The sequence below is a fragment of the Carcharodon carcharias genome, chromosome 3 (assembly GCF_017639515.1).
Source record: "Carcharodon carcharias isolate sCarCar2 chromosome 3, sCarCar2.pri, whole genome shotgun sequence".
NCBI lineage: Eukaryota > Metazoa > Chordata > Chondrichthyes > Lamniformes > Lamnidae > Carcharodon > Carcharodon carcharias.
The window spans coordinates 223,435,458-223,449,405 of NC_054469.1; the positions used below are offsets into that span (position 1 = coordinate 223,435,458).

Sequence of the window (13,948 nt, forward strand, 5' to 3'; positions counted from 1 at the left end):
TCAACCACGTTGCTGTGAGTCTGGAGTCACATGTAGGCCAGACCGGGTAAGGACTGCAGATTTCCTTCCCTAAAGGACATTAGGGAACCAGATGGGTTTTTACAACAATCGGTGATAGCTGTCATTGTCACCATTATTGATGCTCGCTTTCAATTCCAGATTTATTGATTGAATTTAAATTCCACCAGCTGCCATGGTGGGATTTGAATCTGGGTTAGCCTGGGCCTCGGAATCACCAGTCCACTGACGTAGCTTTCTGAGTACGTAGTTTAAAATCCATAACAGCTTTAGATAAAACAACATCACTAGTGTTTTGTATGACAAATGCGTTGCCCTTTCCCATGAAAGTAATCTTTGTTTTTTCTGTTAAACAGGCAGCTTGGGGCGGTGGTTTATTAATGTCACAGAAGCATCGTTATAAGTTAAATGGGATTGAAAGGTAAATTTCTACGCATTTCGCAATGCCCACAGAAATCATTATGAATATAAAATATATATGTGACAATTTTATTTTTCCTGCTGCTACAAGGCTGTTCTCTGTACTAGGGCCAACTCTGTAACCTGGAATCCACACAAGATGTTGGGTGTTCCCCTGCAGTGCTCTGCAATTCTGATCCATGCAAAGGTATTTAAATGTCGCTTGGTATTACAGAGCTTGAATCTTGCTGAAACGAGAGACATGTTGCCAAAGCTTTACATCTTGCACTCCTCAGGACAAATGCACCAATTTCAAACTTCAAAACAATCGCCACAATTTATACTACAGGGGAAAAGGGTGCTGATTGGTTGGCAAGTCATCTCTGATTGGCTGAGTCATTGCCATGGAGAAAGGAATGGGGAATAGGGAAGGCAGTGGTATTGTCACTGGGCTAGTATCCCAGAGACCCAGGGTAATGCTCTGCTGACCTGGGTTCAAATCTCACCATGGCAGCTAGTGGAATTTCAATTCAATAAAAATCTGGAATTATCCATTGCTGATTGTTGTAAAAGCCCATCTCATTCACTAATGTCCTTTAAGGAAGGAAACCTGCCGTCCTTGCCTGGTCTGGCCTACATGTGACTGACCCACAGAAATGTGGTTGACCCTTAAATGCCCCCTGAACAAGGGCAATAAATGCTGGCCTAGCCAGCGATGCCCACATCCCATGAACAAATCCTGGAAGCTTGTTGTGATCATTTAAAATTGGGCATCACTGTAGTGAGGGGGAGGGGAGTGCTGTTCTTACTAAAGTCAGAAGTCGGGGGGAGCAGAAAAAAGCATTAAGGCCCAGATTTTAATTGTCATATTCTGTATTGAGCGGGAGGAAGGATCAGAAAGTCACAGAGAACCCAGAGTCAGGAGTCCACCCGGAGGTTGTGGAATTTTAACTCCACCATGTATGCAAGATGCAGCTGTTTGGTTCCTCACCCAGATACCAGCCTGATCAACAGGGTGGATTCCAGTCAGGCAGGGAACTGGTCAGTGAAGGCCTCAGGACTAGATACACCCGTGACAGCGAGGGGTGTATCAGACTGGGGGAGTGTGGCACAGTGAGTCGACCTCTGATCTGCGGGGGAACGCGTTGATCTCAGAAGGGGTAAGGATTGTGGGGCAGGGTGCAATCCCCTGGGGGAGGCCAATCCCAAGGTCATAGGGAATGGAACAGAGGCCTGAAGGTGCGGGGAAATTGGAGGCCTGAAGGGAGGTGGCTAGATGCGTATTTGGGGGGGGAGTTCAGGGGTGAACTGGAGGCCCATTGTCCGGGTTTGGGGGGAGTGGCGGGTATTGGCTGGTGTGTTGCCTTAAGGGCTGGCAGGGAGGTCAGGGGAATCAGAGCTGTGAGGGAGGTGGGGGAAAGGATCGAAGCCCTGGGGTTGAGATTGAAGCCTGCAGGCGGTAGATCCGAGCTCTTAGTGGGACAGGATCGAAGGCCTTGGAGATGGGGAGTAAATTGGGGAAGTGGGGAAGCTCGAGTGGGTAGTGACCAATCACAGAGGCTCCTCAATCAGGCTGGCATGCTATATCCAGGATGTTGGTGTAAAGGCACCTCCAGGATCCGACAGGGCCTTGCCTGGTGTAACTGTAGGATTTCCTGACACTCTGGAAATTCAGTCAACAACAGGTAAACTCAAAAAGCAGAATAAGATGAGGCTTGCATCTTCGTTATCATCTTTAAAGTTCCAAACTGCCTCTCTGGAGCAGTCAGCACTTCAGAAGATACAGTTGTGGATTGCACATATGTTATTCCGATGGGAATTCCGCTATTCCTATGCATTGAAGTGGAGGGCAATATGGAATGGCTAGTTAGGAAGTACTTAGCATGATACATCAAAGACCTTGTTCAGATTTCTCTGAACTACCTCAAAAGCTGGGCCTCATCCCTCAGAGGGAATTATGAGAATTATGTCACCTGCTGGCTGATGAGTGGCAGATCACTTACATAAGGAGAACTGTGCTATGTGTACCTGCAATCTAATTTTATTATATAAAGAGCTTCCTGCTCATGCATTGGGGATTTACAGCAGTGTTGTTCCTCTTCCAGTTCCAGTTTCTGCTGTTGACCTTCTGAGACCTTGATTGTGAGAGAGAACAACACTAGAGGGAATGTGAGTGGCATGGGGCACTTATGACTTCCAAATGAGCGTGTGCCATCCCGTGGTGACGAGAGACACAGGTGCATCGTCTCTTTAAGTAACTTGTCCATCAAGACTAGCAGCCATTGTGAGCTGAATGAATGGTGGAGATTTAATTAATCATTCCCAGAGCTTTCACTTTGAGTAAGTGTGTTTCCTTGACACCCAGTCAATGATTGGAAAGAGCATGAGAGATAAGGAAGTGCATGTTAACATTGATGCAGCAATCCTATCCCCCTCTCCTTCAAAGGAATACAACTATTGCTCCTAACCTGCCCAACACACAGGAGGGATCTTCGGGGCAGGATAATAGTGGGCGTACACGGACGAACAAAATCTAAGCTGCCAACATCATATAAAGGGTAATTACTGTAACATAGAATGGAGCATATAGCAAGTAAGAACTACGTGTTGAAGAAAATATTGCCTTGATATTGTATCAACTGTTATGATCTTTAACAGGGTTTGCTCCTGAACTGCAATAAAATGTGTGCACAGTACCTGTTTCAGGATGACAAACCATATAACACATCCTATGATACAGGAGATAAAACAATTCAGTGTGGTCGTCACGTAGATGTCTTCAAATTCTGGTTGATGTGGAAAGCAAAGGTAATGAAGATTGGCAGAAAGTGAAGATTAATTCTGAAATAAACTATGAGATGCTAATATGTGAACACTTAATATTCTCATTTATTTTACAATTGTCATAGATATACACACAATCTACAGCGCGGAAGCAGGCCATTCAACGCAATTGATCACTGCTGCTGTTGATACTCTAAGCAAATTACCTCCTTCCAACCTTCGCTAATATCCCATTCCCTTTCCCTCATCAATGCACCAACCCTCCCCTTAAATGCATCAACCCTCCCCTTAAATGCATCAACCCTCCCCTTAAATGCATCAACCCTCCCCTTAAATGCATCAACCCTCGCCTTAATTGCATCAACCCTCCCCTTGAATGCATCAACCCTCCCCTTAAATGCATCAACCCTCCCCTTAAATGCATCAGTCCTCTCTGCTACAATCACCCCGTGCAGCAGCAAGTCATGCATTCTCAACATTCTCAGCGTAAAGAAATTCCTCTGACCTGTTAGTGACTATCTTATGTTTATTCTCCTTGTTCTGGACTCACCCACAGGTGAAACAGTCTCTCTACATTGACACTACTGAACCCTTTCATAGCTATAAAGACGTCTGACAGGTCTCTTCTCTGCTCCAGAGAAAAGAGCTCCCACCTTTCCTCATAGCTGTGTCCTCTCAATTCTGGTGATCATCCTTGTAACTTCTTTCCTCTATTATCTCCAGTGCCTTAACACCCTTTTTATCGTGTGGGAACCAAAGCTATGCTTGGAACTCCAAGCATTGTCTAAACAAGGCTCTGTATATATTAGATGTGACCTTCCTGCCTCTGTGTTCTATTCCTCTAGAAATCAGCCCCAGTACTTTGTTTGTGCTAGTTATGGTCTTAGCAACTTGTATCATTATATTTAGTGATTTGTGTATTGGTAGCCCCAGGTCTTTTTGCACACCTACCCCATTTGGTTCTTACCTCTCCTCACTCCACCTACCGAAACCACCTCACATTTCACTGTATTGAACTTAATTTGTCATTTACCCCACTACTCTCCAAACCCTTTTATGCCTTCCTGCATTTCGGTTCAATTCTCCGCCTCCTTAGCTTTGCCACCCCATTTGGTATCATCTGCAAGTTGTGACAGCAAGGCTCCAATTTCTGACTCCAAATCATTTATATATATGATTATCAGTTCACAGAAAGCAGAAGCTGTTCCTCCACAGGGACCCCCACTCGCACCACTCAACACGGGCTGAAATAGAGGTTCAAAGATAAGGGACTAAACTCAGGATAGATACAGCTTGCAGGTCTATTTTAATATCATTTATGGTGAATCATGTCATTATTCAAATCCATTTGGCCCAACAGGTCCATTTGATTTAGTTGCAAAAAGATGTCAAATTTGTGTCATACTTTTGGAAAATGCCTATGTTTCAAAAAATGGTAACCTGGTATGGTGACCAGTATCATTCAGGCTTGGAATATTAGCATACAATTAGAATGTAGAGCACAGAACCAGGCCATTCAGCCTGACAGCTCCGTGCCAGTGTACATGCCCCTATGAGCCTTCATCCACCTCCTTTTCATCTAATCCAATCAGCATAACCTTTAAGGATTCTAAGCCAGCCAAAGATCTTTATTCTTTTTTTTTAATTCTTTCATGGGATGTGGGCATCACTGGCAAGTCCAGCATTTGTTGCTCATCCCTAATTGCCCTTGAACTGAGTGGCCTGCTAGGGCATTTGGGTTAAGAGTCAATCACATTGTTGTGGGTCTGGAGTCACATCTAAGCCACCATCTCCTCACAATGTTGACAGGTTAAACTCAGCGGGAAAATCTGTACTGTCAAAGTTCCCAGCATTCAAAAGTAATTTAAAAGTCAGTATAAAATAAAGAGAAGGAATTGAATTTTTAAAAATGTTAAGCATTACAGCTTTGAAGCCCATTGTAAAACCAAAAGTTAAATAACATAGGGGATTTTTGAACAATGCTTTTTTACAGCCATCCTGGTCACCATCACTTAGACTAGTTTCTCAATTCCAGCAAACACCAAGGTGGGATTTGAGCCCATGCTGCTGAAGGATTAATCTAGGCCTTGGGATTACTAGCCCACAGATATTACCAGTGCACCATCATCTCCCACTGGGTTAAATGAGTAGAATTCTACACTACTCAATGAGTAGCAGCTGTGGCCCAGTTAGTAGCACTCACACCTCCTGGTCCTGAAAGCTGTGGGTCCCAGGCCAATTCTGGAAACTTAGGCTGGGGTTTTCCAGCCCCGCCAGCAGTGGGTGTGGGTAGATGGGAAAATTAGGAAAGCCATTGACTTTTAACAGCTCTCCAAATTTTCCAATCCTGCCTGCGATGATGCCCACAAGTGTCAGGGCTGGAAAATCCCACCCTTGACCACAAAATCGAGGCTGTTACTCTAATGAAAGGCTGAGTGCTACACTCTGAGAGGTGCTGTCATTTAGATGGGATGTTAAACTAAAGCCCTGACTGTTCTCTCTTGTGTGTGAAGGACACCACAGTGTTATCCTGAAGAGGAGCATGGGAGTTATCTTCTCAATATTTATCCCTTGATCAACATTGCAAAAATAGATTATCTGGTCCTTATCATATTGCAGTTTGCGAGTGTTTGCTGGGTGCAGATCGGTTGCTATTTTTCCTTCATTACAATGACTACATTTCAAAAAGTACTCACTTCATTGGCTATGACGTGCTTTGGGAAGTGTAGTATAATAGTTAATAGAGTAGTTATGCTCATGAATTAATGATGTGGATCATGATGTAACAGTGACACTGTTACAGAGACTCTGTAGAGAAGATGGAACCGCCTGTACTCAAGAGAGCTGTGCCCACTGAGTAGCTCATTACGTATGTAGTGTACATAGTGCAAATAAACCTGAGTCAGGCCACAATTCATTAAGATAAGGTAAGCTACGCAGCCAGCATATGAAACAAAGTCCTGAGGTTGTGAAAGGTGCTACATAAATGCAAATCCTTCTTTCTAATGAGCAGTCCGTTTTGTCACTGAAGTTACTAAATGCGATATCAGAGCACAGTGTGATAGAAATCAACTTTTCCTGTTATGTTTTACAGGGTACATCAGGGTTTGAGAAGCAAATCAATAAATGCCTTGAACTTGCAGAGTATCTCCACAGCAAACTCAAAGGAAGAGATGATTTTAGGCTGGTGTTTGATGATAAAGTAAGTTTCCAAGCATTGTGCTTTTATTTTATACGGTACATAGTGAAAAAGAACATTGGAACAGTACCTTGGATTACAATCCAATAAATAGGGATGAATGAAGGGTAAAGTTCCAATGGTAAGGATCACATTCTATGCACACATATTGGAATATTGAGCTAGAAGATAGCATGCTCATGATGCAACCTGACCAATTTTCTATCTAATTAAAATAATTAACAAAAGATCAGGCATAAAGAGATTGCAAAAGTGAAAAAAATTACCCATTGTTTTCTTCTGTACCTGGTGCCATCTTAAAGGGACAATTTTATGTGGACATGACCTCAGCGGCAAGTTCTGCCCTCCCGGGGGGCTACATATCAAAAAGATTATTTATCCATGAAAGCTAAAGCCAGCAAAATGTGGTGGTGATGGTGGTGGGGGGTGTGTGTGGGGGGTGGGGGGAGGGGAGTGTGTCTCACCCTTGTCATTCACCCTGTTATGCCAGCTTCTGATCTGCGAAGATCCAAACCGGGAGAATGCATACGTAAAATTACCCTTAAACGTTGCTACAACTTGTCCCCGGGCGAGATCCTCCAGTTTGGTAACTTCCTGAACAGGAACCCAATTTTGTTATGCCCCCGGGTGAGGGGGAATGAGCTGGCTCCCCTTCTTTATTCAACCCCCTCGGTTGGTCGCGACAAGGTTAATTTAAAACAAATCCCTTCCCCAACGTGGATATTTTTCCCCAGCCCACATGTATTTTATTTTTTAGAAGGAGCCAATTTAACCAGGCTTTCTTGAGTCAAAGAAAGAGCAAGTTTATTAGTTACTAAAATCCGAGGTAAATAATAAAAACGCAACACACATACACACACATCAGAAATGAAAAGTTAAGAGTCCAAATAAAAGCTAAAAAAAACCCAAATCAGTCTTTGTCTTATCTGTGAGTGGTAGATGGTGGTACTTTGCCGCTATTAGGTTGGGTGATTCCAGTAGAACTGACTTTGGCCGTTTCACAGTTAATTTTGGGGACACTTGGTTCTACAGGGAAGCTGAATGGACTGTCCTATTTCTTTTTTGATTGTGGCTTCTGCTCAGCCTTTCCTCCAGCAACAGAGAGAGACAGAGAGAGACTTCACCTGCAACTGCAGGGGTGCAGTTGGTCTTCTTATGCTGTCACTCTCACAGCACGCCAGTATATCCTGCACTGCCCTGCAGTTAGCTTTTTAACCCATTTTCTCTGTGTATTCCATGAGGGAAATAGTTGTCTTGCATCCACCTCAGAACTATTTACACGTTCTGAGATGTAAATCAACGGGAGATGAATTTTTGGGTGACTGCCGTGATGTGCAAATCAGTCTTTCGTCTCTTCAACCACAGGAGATTAAACTTCAGTCTTTTGCATATTTCCTATCTCCCTTTCCAGTGTCTCTGTTTGAAGAAAGCCATGACACCTTTTCAGGCACACATTCCATGTTCTCTCAGGACAGGTCTGTCAGTATAATTCACATAGGAATTTTCCAGAAAGTGGTCACTTTACATTATCAGCCATCTTTTGCTCAGTGTCATTATTGTACTTCTTTAAAAACAACACAAGTTTCCTTAAAAAGTTCAATATGCCGGTAAGTAATTCATGGCTGTAATCAGCTTTTCATGACAGTGTTCAGATGTGTACTGCTGTCTTCCCTTAAATGTTGGTTTTCAATCAGCAGACCAATTTGTTGATTGGAGCTTGTCTCCTGGGGCATGTTGGCTGTGCGACATTATTGTTGAAAATAACTTGTTTTTTAATCTTCTCCCATCCTATATCTCTTCGTACTATTCACCTTTTCAGCTAAGAGGACAGGCTGAAGTCTTTTATTTCGGCTTTCATCAGTAGCATTGGGAAATGTGCGTGTCTGCGGAGACTGTCCCTTATAATTCCCATCACACTGGCCAGGATTTCCCAGTCGGCGTAAAATGATGGGGGATGATGTCAGGCGGAACTCCCAACGTCATCCCCCCGCCCCCCACCCCCCCCAACCCCCCACCACTCCCACCGCCACCCATTTCAATTTCCAGGTCGGCGGGGGCTCAGCCGAATCAGCTGTCCGCCCACCGACCTGTCAATGGCCAATTGAGGCCATCGACAAAGTAATTAATGTAATTAATGGACCTGCCCATCCAACCTTAAGGGGGCAGGCCGGGAGCTCTGGCGGGCAATGGGAAAAGCATCAAACCTCATCCATGGGCGGGATGAGGTTTCATGTATGTTTATAAATTTGTAATAAAAGTGAAACTGAAAGTGATGGACATGTCCCAACTCATGTGACAGTGTCACATGAAGGAACATGTCAGGGAATTTTTGTTTTCTGTTTTCAATATTTCTTAATGTACAGCCGATCTCCCTGAGGCAGCAGGTAGCAGATCAGTGCCCTCTTTCGTGTGCAAGCGCAAAAGAACGTATTCCCGGCTGAGGGAATCACCCCTCACCCGCACAGGGAGCGCATAGAGCTTCCTTGCGGACATCATGCTGGGCGGGCCTTAATTGCCCCACCCACGTAAAATGGTGGCAGCACGCCTCCATGCACCAGCTCTTGAATTCCCCCCCCCCGCCCCACCCCCCACCAATGGAGGGAAAATTCTGCCCGCTGTATGAGGAGTATGCCTGGTTACTGCTCAGCTTTTTCCCACAGCTGCCCATGTGCACAAGTGTAGGTATCGACCGATCATGATCTGTCATTGGGTGGTATATTGCATTCGAATTGTTACCCAAACAGTAGCCACTATCATGGCATTGGAGCAACAGCCATTCTGCCAGAATTCTGTCAGGTTTCTCCAGTTGGCGTTGCTGTGCACCTGAAACTGGCAACAAGTTTTAGCCTGCCACTGTGCCTGGGTAGAATTGGTTCCAGGGATAAGGAAGCTTAGGGCCAGTGTTAGGCTGGAGGAGCTGGAGGATTTCTCCTTTGAGCTAAGGAGGTTGAGGGAAGCTCTGGTGGAGGTCTGGAAGGTTTAGATAGGAGAGACAAAGAAAAGCTGTTCCCATCGGCTGATGGTGCAAGGACTAGGGGGATCACAGATATAAGGTTTTGGGCAAGGTACACAGGCAGGCTGTGAGGAAGACCTTGTTTTAAATGCAGCGAGCGATAATGACCTGGAACTCCTTGCCTATGAGTGTGGCCGAGATGATCAATGATTTCAGAAGGAAATTGAGATGGGCATTTGAGGGAAAGAAACTTTTGAGGTAACGGTAATATAGCGGGGGGATGGGACTGGCTGGGTCGCCCTATAGAGAGCCGGCATGAAATTGATGGTCAAATATCCTCCTCCTGGGCTGTAACACTTTCTAACTCTATTGCTGGGATTTTCCGGCCCCATTGTTGTGGGACTTGCCGCAGGGAATGCGATGGCCCAGCCAGAAGCACTTTCGGTGGGACTGGAACATCCCGGCGGTGGGTGGGATCAGAACAGCCCAGCCCATGACTCTGATTGGCTTTGATTCTCAAAGGCCTGTTGGATCTCAGGTCTGATCAGCAATATAAATAGTGTTCTATGCTGACCAAATGGAATGACTTCTTAGGCTCGACGCAAATCCCATTGAGTACGAGACCATAATACAAGCACGCCTTCCGAAGATGCTCCTTCACCGGGATGCAGAGTGTGGAAGTAAAGTATCCGTTCTACGGTAGAAGAGCACTGTTGGGTTTTGGTGAAGCAGGTGCATCACAACGTTGTAGTGAATCAGATAAACCTGCGGAAGTCGCTACTCCCAATGCAAAGCACATTCTCGACACCTGATCACTGTTGAATCACTGGTATTGCCAAAAAAAAAGACAAAAAAATGGGACCACTTTTCCATTCAGTATTATTATCAGATGAAAGCTTTCAAGGCGACATGGATTTGACCCTGCTTTTATATTTTGAAATCAGTGGCAAAAGGACATTGCAGGTCGGATTATAAAGCAAGCTAAACTGGCAGTCGTCCATTTTGCAGTTTTGCAAAGGACCAATTTCACCATCCACAGTGTCAAACCTGTCTGCTTCCTTATGTTGTTTTGTGATTTGGATTGATACATTATTGACGCAGAGTTTGGCAAAGGTTTACTCCTCAGGTTGGCAAGAAAAAAATAATTCTGATGCATTAATCAGCGGTTTTCCATAACTACTTTTGAATAACAACAAGCATTTTGTCTATTTTACTTTCCCATTCCCACTCAGCCCGAGCATACCAACGTGTGTTTCTGGTACGTTCCACCAAGTCTCCGAGGAATGCCTGAAAATGCAGAGCTGGGCGGGCAGCTTCATCAGGTATGCTTCAATCTGACGTTATTTACGAAAGCGTTCACTGTTTGGCAATATGCAAGAGCAAGCTGGATATCTGGCCTGTGTTACTCTCCTTGGCCAAAGACAATTCAATCAACCAGTAGAAGACGCAATTCAAATAAAACAATGTGCCAATTTTCCCTAAACCTCCCACATGAAACCGCAGAGGGCCAGTAGAAACCTGGAACAATGACATAAATGGTATCTTTTCTCGAAGATTTCTGCCCATCTTCCTCTGATGTTTTGTCTGGCGGTCAGGAAAATCCCTTAAACTCATAATCAAAACATATATCTGGTCTCCGTACACCACATCAGACATACTTAATTACAGAAGGATGATCCAAACCCCTTTTTGAAACAAAAGACAGTAGACTACAATATTTTTCCTGATTGCATTGGATCACGATTGAACTGGTAGCCTATCCTTGTCAATGGCTAGGAGTAATGTTCGGATTCAATGTCAGCACTCCCAGAGTCGGCCGTGGCAGGGTAGTCCCCCGGTTTTCCAACCTGCCGTCAGAACACCACCACCAGCATTAAGTTCAACCCAATGGAGGAAATGTAACAGGGTTTGTACCCTCACAATCCATTCCATGCAGCTGAAGACTGAGATATGAAGAAGTGAATGTTCCCAAGGTAGGTATGATGTGTTTAGGAATGAAGCCCACATGAAATCATCGATATCACAGGTACAAAGAAGAGGCACAGCAACTCGCGCAAGTGCAGCTGAATTCACTTGGAAAACACCTCAGAACCTTCATCTGACAAAAATTCACACCAAACCAAAGAAGGAAACATGAGGAGCCTGATCAAAGCACTATGGTTTAAGGAGGGTTTTAAAGGAAGAAAGAGACATAGAGGGGTAGAGGGGGTCAGGGTGGGAATCCCAGGGTGTGAGACTAGATGGCTGAAGGCATGGCCACCAATGGGCAACAATTTGAGGGAACAGCACTGGGTGGATATACAGGAGTATGGCTCCAATCTGTGGTAGAGATTTTATGCTTTGACAACAACGCTTTATTTTACAGCATCTCTTTGAACTACTAAAAATCACATAGAGATGTTTATCTCCTATAAAAATATGAAAGATAAAGGATATCCATCAGCATTTGTTATAACTAAAGATTTGATTGCATCTGCAACATGTCACAAGTCCTTGAGAAAATGTCACAAGAGTAGCCCAATAAGAAGCTTTCCTTTCTATTGAGGAAAGGTTGTGAAGAAAAATAGAGAGAAAATTTGGGCTGAAAAGTACAATCAGAAACTCCCAAAGTTATTAATGCTATATCCTTCAGCAATTTTACTTTTGCTGATCACCATCTTTAAACTTCACTATTTCTAAAGTTCAATATATCATTTTCGTGCAAAGTAAAGGAGGTACATTTTAAATGCAATCAAACATTTTTTCGTGCAGAGTGCTTCTCACCGCTCCCAATGGAGGTTTTCCTCTCAAATAGCACAAGTGCTATTGGGCCAAGGTTTACCGTACTGGATGAATGAATGGTTCTTGTCTTGCCCAGTTCATTTCTGTGACCTTTTTTTTTGTGTTGGAAGTTGCTGCAAGTTTCACAGCCAAACAGCACAGTGCATTATACAGGGCAACTGGGACTTGTGCGAACCAGGTAGGCAACTGTGTGTCTCCTTAAGCAATCAGATTGAAGTATTGTGAAATGAGCAGCACAGAGTCTGAAGCACCACGTGTCAGTTAAAATATTTAATTTGTCTCAAATAAGTCACAGAAAACAAAATAAAATCAGGAAAGGAAAGATGGAATTAAGAGAGTTTGAAATAAGAGACAGGAAGTAAAATAAAATTCTCTAAAATCCCCAACAGTAATTAAAACCTGAAGGAATAATGTTCTATACTTGTAAAGTTAATTTTTAGTGCCAGAGTTGTCCAATGGTAATTAAGACTGATTGCCCTTTTAAAATGGTTCTGAGACTGTAATGAACCAGCCCTAACTTTCTGTGGCAAGTTTAGTCCATATCAATGACATCTGTACAGGAACTTCACATCGTTCAATACTTTTGAGTAAAGAGCTAGGCAGCGAGATCGCAAAGCTTACAGAGAAGCGGCAAGTCTTGGATATCAGCATGCAGATTTTCCACACTCGTTGGAAGTTGCTGTCTGATTTGCACATAAATTACAGTGAATGTCATTATTTCTACAGTAAATCCTGGCCCATAATCTCACACATTGTACACTGCCTTTGGGGTTTTACTGACTGGCAGAACCCAAAACACTGATTCTCCATTTCTTCAATACTTATTGCATGTGATCTTGCCTGAGAAATCAGAACTGTCATGGGGAAAATCACAGGTACTTGGAGACTGTCTAAGTTTTTTAGTGATGGTAGCCTTTATATCTAAAATTGATATTCCAGTGGGTTATTTTATAATTTCATCCTGGTGTGTTGAACCTCACGTATACATTTTGTTGCCAGTCTGAGCAGATATTCGTCTGTTTTATTTTCTTATAATCCACAAGAAGGCAAATGAAAAATGAATAACTATTTTGCCAGTTAATCTGTCCCATAGTTAAAACTGTGCCTCCAGCCTCCCCAACAACGCCCCCTGCCCCCGGCTCTTCCAAACCGACATGAAAACAGGAAGTGCTGGAAGTACTCAGCAGCTCTGGAAGCATTCTGTGGAGAGAGAAACAGAATTTAGCGTCGCAGGTCGATAATCTTTCATCTGAACTGGCTGATTGAGAATTCCTGTCACGAGGCAGCTGCCTTTCCAATGTCTAACTTTTATCTGAGCCACAAAATCATGAACTTAACTCCTTGTCAATATTCAGGTGGCGCCAAAGATTAAAGCTCGGATGATGGAGGAAGGATCGTCAATGGTTGGGTACCAACCACAAGGGGACAAGGTGAATTTCTTCCGGATGGTTTTCTCGAATCCAGCTACAAGCACATCTGATGTCGACTTCCTGATTGAAGAAATTGCAAGACTTGGGCAGGATTTATAAATTCTAAGCAGACACAAAAATGATCACAGCCTTTCATAAAATGTTTACGGAAACCTTTTTGCTTACCTCTACTGTGAATCACTTCATTTCTGAGCAAATTAAAACTAATTAATTAAAATATTGACTTACTGTGGTGTTCATTTGCAGGCCAAAGCAAATTATTGCCCATCCATAATTGCCCTTGTACTGAATGGCTTGCTAGGCCATTTAAGAGGGCAGTTAAGAGTTAACCACAATGCTGTGGGTCTAGAGTCATATATAGGCCAGACCAGGTAAGGATGCCAG

The 13,948-nt window shown here is 43.7% G+C and overlaps 1 protein-coding gene across 1 annotated transcript in view; it reads left to right on the forward strand.

The window, feature by feature from the left end:
• Positions 1-13,663, forward strand: part of gad3 (glutamate decarboxylase 3) — a 41,357-nt gene extending 27,694 nt beyond the window's left edge. The window contains exons 9-14 of the mRNA XM_041184156.1: positions 375-439; positions 547-625; positions 3,076-3,225; positions 6,296-6,403; positions 10,586-10,675; positions 13,490-13,663. Coding sequence (XP_041040090.1) covers positions 375-439; positions 547-625; positions 3,076-3,225; positions 6,296-6,403; positions 10,586-10,675; positions 13,490-13,663 — 666 coding nt within the window. The remainder of the gene's footprint in view (positions 1-374; positions 440-546; positions 626-3,075; positions 3,226-6,295; positions 6,404-10,585; positions 10,676-13,489) is intronic.
• The last annotated feature ends 285 nt before the right edge of the window (positions 13,664-13,948 follow it).